Genomic DNA, 6,000 nt, shown 5'->3' with positions numbered 1-6,000 from the left:
TAGTTATCTGCATGTGTGCGTGAAATATGTCATATTCGGTAATCATAAATTAATATTGGAGGTATGGCTGAAAGGGTTAAAAAATAAAAAAGAAGACAGGTTTCCCCCCCAGGTGCCTGCTGGGTAACAGGTAGCTTAAAGCGCGCGTGGGGTTAATCAACAACCACACGTCAGCAGCAAAGGTGCGTCACCTGCGCATCTCCTCCTGAAGTAGTGTGAATGAGGTCAAGTCTCCAAAACAAAAAATACATGCACAAAAATGCATGCAAAAAAAGAAATAATAATAAAAAAGCATATCATGCAACATTATTTTAACGACACAAAATAATCAAGCCACTTCCAGTTTGTTACAATAGCACAGAATATTTTAAATTAGAAGCTAGCAAGCCATTTTTTGCAACAAAAACGTGCAAAAATAAACATCTTTTTTGCAGATAATGCTGCAGTATCCACTGTGTGTGATAGCTAACTTGCACTCAGGCGCCTGCCTTACCTACCTGTGCATAAAGAGCTGATAGACTGCAGGAGGAAAAAAAACTTTCACAGCATTTATCTAATAAAATATATTTTTTGTCTCAGCCTGGCGACTCGTGGGCGAAGACGTCTGCAGGATGGAGAGCAAAAAAAAAAAATCCCATTTCCATCAGTCGGCTTCGTTGTAAAAATGAGCAAAACAGATGTAAAAAAAAAAACTCCATCTGCAATTTTATCAATTTCAGACAGACTCCAGACAGTCTCCAAGCGGGGACGTGCCTGCTTGTCTTTTGCGCGTGCACGCCGAATGGCGCGGGAAGCGGCGATAACAGATTCCAGAAGTGACAGCTCGAGCAGCCAATAGGAGAAGAGGAGCCGAATCCAGCGTCCAATCAGAGCGGCCCGATGCGTATAAGCCCCGCCCTCTCCGCCTCCTCCTCACCAGTCTGTGTTGACAGTGCACTGAATAAAACAACAGTCTGAGTTAAGCAGTTCATTGCACTGAGATATGGGTCACTGACTGCAGCCTATTCACTCAATGCAGATGCGTGGTATTATGTATTACAAAGACATATTATTACCCACAGATATGTGCATGAATTATACAATTAATTGTACACGGCCTAAATGTAATTAACTAACATAATCATAATCTACATTTTTTCATATTCTTTTTAAATATATACCATGGAAAAGCACATTAATATGACCTTAGTTTATAAAGGAACCACACAGATTTTGTGTCAATACATACAATCCTTTGTTGCACATGACTATACTACTATTATAATACCATACTTATTTCATCTATCTATCAAAAAAAAGCAAGAATTTCCCAATTTGGGATCAATAAAGTACATCTATCTATCTATCTATCTATCTATCTATCTATCTATATATATATATATATATATATATATCCACCTATCTATCGATCTATCTAACTATCTATCTATCCATCTATCTATCTATCTATCTATCTATCTATCTATCTATCTATCTATATATATATATATATATATATCCATCTATCTATCTATCTATCTATCTATCTATCTATCTACATTTGACTGAAATTACTGCAAAATTAAAAAATACTCTGTTATAAGTCAAATTTGTGCATTAAGCATCAAAATATACTTTAAGTACCAAAAGTAAAAGTACTCATTATGCAGAATTTCCCATTTCAGAAAAACACAAAATCAATGGATTATAATTAGTGATGATTAATGATGATTCATGATGATTCATGATGATTAATGATGATTCATGATGATTAATTAATCTATCTGCGTGAATAGTAAATTATATATATTTCTAGATAGATAGATGGATAGATGAGGCAGATAAGAACCAAAATACAATTAAAAACACTACAATAGACTAGAATAATAGCTGAGAATATAGACTATAAGTAAGACCTCTATAGGATGTGTGCACAGTAAGGTGTAGGATTGTCCTTGGATATCAAAATATAATATTTTCTGCGTAAACAATGTTCAGAATAGAAGCTCAAATCCCTGACTTTTCCAGTGAAAAAATATGAGATTCAAACCCCCAGTCTCCCATGTGCATTTGAAACAAACATCTATAAATCTGCCAAAGGCAAATCTTCCTGTTGGAGTATATTAAGCTAATTGTTCTCAGGTATCCTTTGACCTCCCCTAATTACAAAAACTGCTCCAACTTGGATGATAGTCTGCATCTAAAAACAATGCATTTAAAAAATTACTTATTAAATCTCTCATTCACAAGACAATCTATTGCAGGCCAATACACTCCACAGCTCCAGTATCACTTTCTCAAGACAGTTACTGACCCTCATGAATTGACAGCAAAAAACTCATTGTCTCGCACAAAACAACTTCCAAGTTGAATTAAATTTAAAGGCGTACAGACAAGTTTGTTGTAAAGAACCTCTGTCCTTTGGATGGAAAATAACAAGTCTTGTCTCCTTCGGCTTTGCACCCTTTAATTTGCATTGTTATGGAAAACCGCTGGATTTGGACAGGGCACAGAATCATTGAGGTCACCATAATAGAGTGTGACAGCTCCCCTTTTCACACCTATTTGGAAGTAAAATCAAAATTCCTGGGAAAGTGAATCCAGGGAGCAAAGAAATATCTCATAGAGCTTTGGAAACAGCTGTTTAGAGTGAATATTTAATAAGGTGTGGATTACATATTGATATGCATTGCACCTGCATTCAATTCAAGGAGGAAAAACTGGATACACAAGCTTGTGCATGTACATACAACATGAAAAATGGGAGTTTGGGAGGCTGAAACATCAGGCTTTTAGAAAGATAAGAAAGCACGTTATAAAAACTGGGCCCTTGCCATTTTTTATTTAATTTGTACACTACTATAAATATTGACCTTGCATGAAGCAATAACTGCCCATGACTCAAGGAAGTGCCTGGGAGCCTGCAATACTGTGGATAAATTGCATTTCATATTACTTTTAAAGAGAAAAGGGAAACATTTGCAAGCTCAACATCTTGGCTGTACAATCCCCACAGTCCATTAGAATTCACACACTGTCTTTCATGAGGAAAACCCCTTTACGCTTTCTCAAATTAAAAATCTCATGGCTGATCCCCTCCATCGCCCTGGCTTTCATATATTGACCTTGTGCTGCTACAAAATAGCTTCTTCCTCACTGCGGGACCCCATAATGAGCCAATACAATGAGGCTTCAGTTCACTGCTCACCTCTCTTTGGTGTCTCTCGGGGTCTTTGTTGACGTTTGTCAGCCCAGGAGGAATTTGGGGGTTAGGATTCTGCTGTAGTCTCGCTGTAGACAACAACTCTGACTCCCAGACTTAAGCACGAATGAGGAAAAAACTTGGTCAGAGATAAAAAGGCTTTGACCTTACAGGGAAGAAAATCAAAGGAGTGACTTGAATAAAACTTGAATTGCCAAATTGACCAAGATTTAAAAGAACAAGCATACAAACATGTGGCATACTTGCTATAGCACTAAAATTGGAAACCAAGAATAATCATATTTTTTTAAGATTGACTAATTTTCAGGTTCTAATGCATTCAAAGATTTGTTGTGCTATTAAAATTGCCTAAAATGGCAAAGGAAGGTGGGACTAAGAGTGAGTTAAACCTGCAGTAGGCAGAATATTTTTGGCATAATTGGGCAAAAATTCCATAATAACCTTTCAGCATATTGTAATTCAAGTGTTCTGAGAGAAAACTAGACTTCTGCACCTCCTCATGGCTCTGTTTTCAGGCTTTAAAACATCTAAAGCCCGTGATCTGTGATGCAATACTCCCATATTGTAAAAACTGACATTTTCATGTCTTTTATATTATAAAGCAGGTTTAAGTTCTACATAAGTGCTTTACATAAACATTCAAGAACATTGCGACAAAGTGCAAAAGAACATTGAGACATAATTAAAACAGTTATAAAAACATAAAAACATTAAATATTAAAAAATAAAAACAAGCTAAAAATAAAAGCTAGGATCGAAGCTAAAATAGAGAATAACACACAAGAGTAAAAGCTGTAGTGCAGTATAAGATCATTATCTGGTTTAATAAAAGGCAGCAGCAGCAAACAGGAAAGTTTTAAGCTTTGATTTAAAAGAGTTGGAGTTGGTCCTGCAGGTTTCTGGGAGCTTGTTCCAAATATTTGGTGCATAAAAACTGAACGCTGCTTCTGCATGTTTAGTTGTGACTCTGGGGACACTAAGCAGACCTGATCCAGATGACCTGAGAGGTCTGGATGGTTCATAACATAGCACAATATCAGAAATGTATTTTGGCCCTAAACCATTAAATAATAATAATAATAATAATACATTTTATTTAGTGGCGCCTTTCTTGACACCCAAGGACACCTTACAAGAATCAATTACAACATTGACAGATAAAACAATATAAAAACAACAGGACATGACAGAGACATAATTGTACAGACACATAGGATGGGTGATGATGAGTACTAGAGAGAGTAGGCCAGTTTAAACAGGTGGGTTTTGAGGAGGGATTTGAATGATGTGATATTGTCAGACTGCCGGATGTGTGGTGGGAGTGAGTTCCATAACCTGGGAGCAGAGCAGCTGAATGCCCTTTAGTGCTTTGTTATTTGCATGCAGTTGTGGAGTTTGCAGATTGCATGTCAGATTCATAATGATCCTCCAGTCCAGTGTGTTTTACTTTTCTTTTTTTTTTCGTTACCAAAATGTTGCTATATTGAGCCCTGCATCAACAGCAGTGGATTCAAACACAAATACATAATGCAAATCACACAACTGTTTGTGGTTTCACTGAACAGTGGATTCACAATAGAAACAATGTAAATTCGGCATAGAGTGCAATGGATTCGCAATACATATAATGTAACCTTGCATTAACCGTTTTCACAGTGTATCAATAGGAGCATATACATACTTCAAATGTATCTTCAGAGTGGATTAAGAACAGCAAATACAGTTATAAACCCAGTGTAAACTTGTCACAGTAGATTTAAAAGTGCAAATACAAAATACTGTCAACTATTACCACAAACAGCAGATTTTCAAGAGCAAATACAAAACTAGAATAACACTATCTCATAAGTAAACTAAACATGGTACAAAGTGAATAAGGCAAAATTAGAGGTGGTGCTTTGTTAAAAAATTTACTCCCAAGGTTAACCCTGCGTAAACCATTTTTCACAGTGCGGACAACAGTATTTTCAAAGTGGATTTACAAATTAAAAAACAAACGAATATCAACCATGCGAAAAAAAGGTTTTTCTCTGAGGAATAAACACAGATATGTAAACCTTGTACAAGCTGTCAGTGTGTTTTACTTTTTTTTTTTTTTAAAGACTTTATTCAATTTTTACAATTTTATAGGAATTTGGTGAATATACATAGGATGTGACATGGATTACAATAGAAGAATACAAAAAGAAAAGACAGTTATGCAAATAAAGTGCTATGTGGAGAAGTCATTGATTGTTCGTTAAAAGTGCCTCCTTGAGCGCACAAGGTTAGAGGTCAATTGAGAAAGGCCGGAACCGGAGGGACCGGGCTCTGGGGCATGGGTAACATCACAATATACAGGGTAAGATCACAATGTTCAGGGTAAACCTCACAAAGTACAGGGTATCAGAAGTCCAGTTGGCTCCATGGGAGGATCTGGTTCTTGTCCAAAGTTCTCCTCCTTCTGAGGTCAGTCAGTATTTGCTTCACAACAGTATCGCTGTCATGTGTTTTACCTGAACCTGTCATCAGCTCTCTGTTGTGCAGCAAACCTATAGGGGGTTGAGCTGGTGTTTACCACCCACAATGCATCACCGCAGCAAACACAGCTCGGCCATGTTCGGTCGCGAGTGGAAACCACAGCCTGCCGCATAGAGAGAAGAAGCTGTTCTCTTTGCAGTAGTTTCACCTCTTTGTAACCTTACATAATGGTGAAATACTAAAGAATTAAATGCACTCTATTAGTTTGTAGTCAGACTTTAAGCTGGACGCGCCTTGCACCATGTCAGCCAACACACAAGGTGAGTAGCGACAGAGGC

The 6,000-nt window shown here is 37.0% G+C and overlaps 1 protein-coding gene across 6 annotated transcripts in view; it reads left to right on the top strand.

Moving 5' to 3' along the window:
* The first annotated feature begins 5,786 nt into the window (after nt 1-5,786).
* Nucleotides 5,787-6,000, top strand: part of rbm33a (RNA binding motif protein 33a) — a 31,602-nt gene continuing 31,388 nt past the window's right edge. For 5 of the 6 annotated variants that reach the window (XM_037757382.1, XM_037757380.1, XM_037757381.1 and 2 more), the window contains exon 1: nt 5,787-5,982. In XM_037757382.1, coding sequence (XP_037613310.1) covers nt 5,964-5,982 — 19 coding nt within the window. In that variant the 5' untranslated portion in view covers nt 5,787-5,963. The remainder of the gene's footprint in view (nt 5,983-6,000) is intronic. The other variant, XM_037757379.1, reaches the window with a different exon arrangement.

This window comes from Sebastes umbrosus, chromosome 21, assembly GCF_015220745.1.
Source record: "Sebastes umbrosus isolate fSebUmb1 chromosome 21, fSebUmb1.pri, whole genome shotgun sequence".
NCBI lineage: Eukaryota > Metazoa > Chordata > Actinopteri > Perciformes > Sebastidae > Sebastes > Sebastes umbrosus.
The sequence above is the reverse complement of the archived record's forward strand: the minus strand, read 5'-3'. Positions and strand labels throughout refer to the sequence as shown.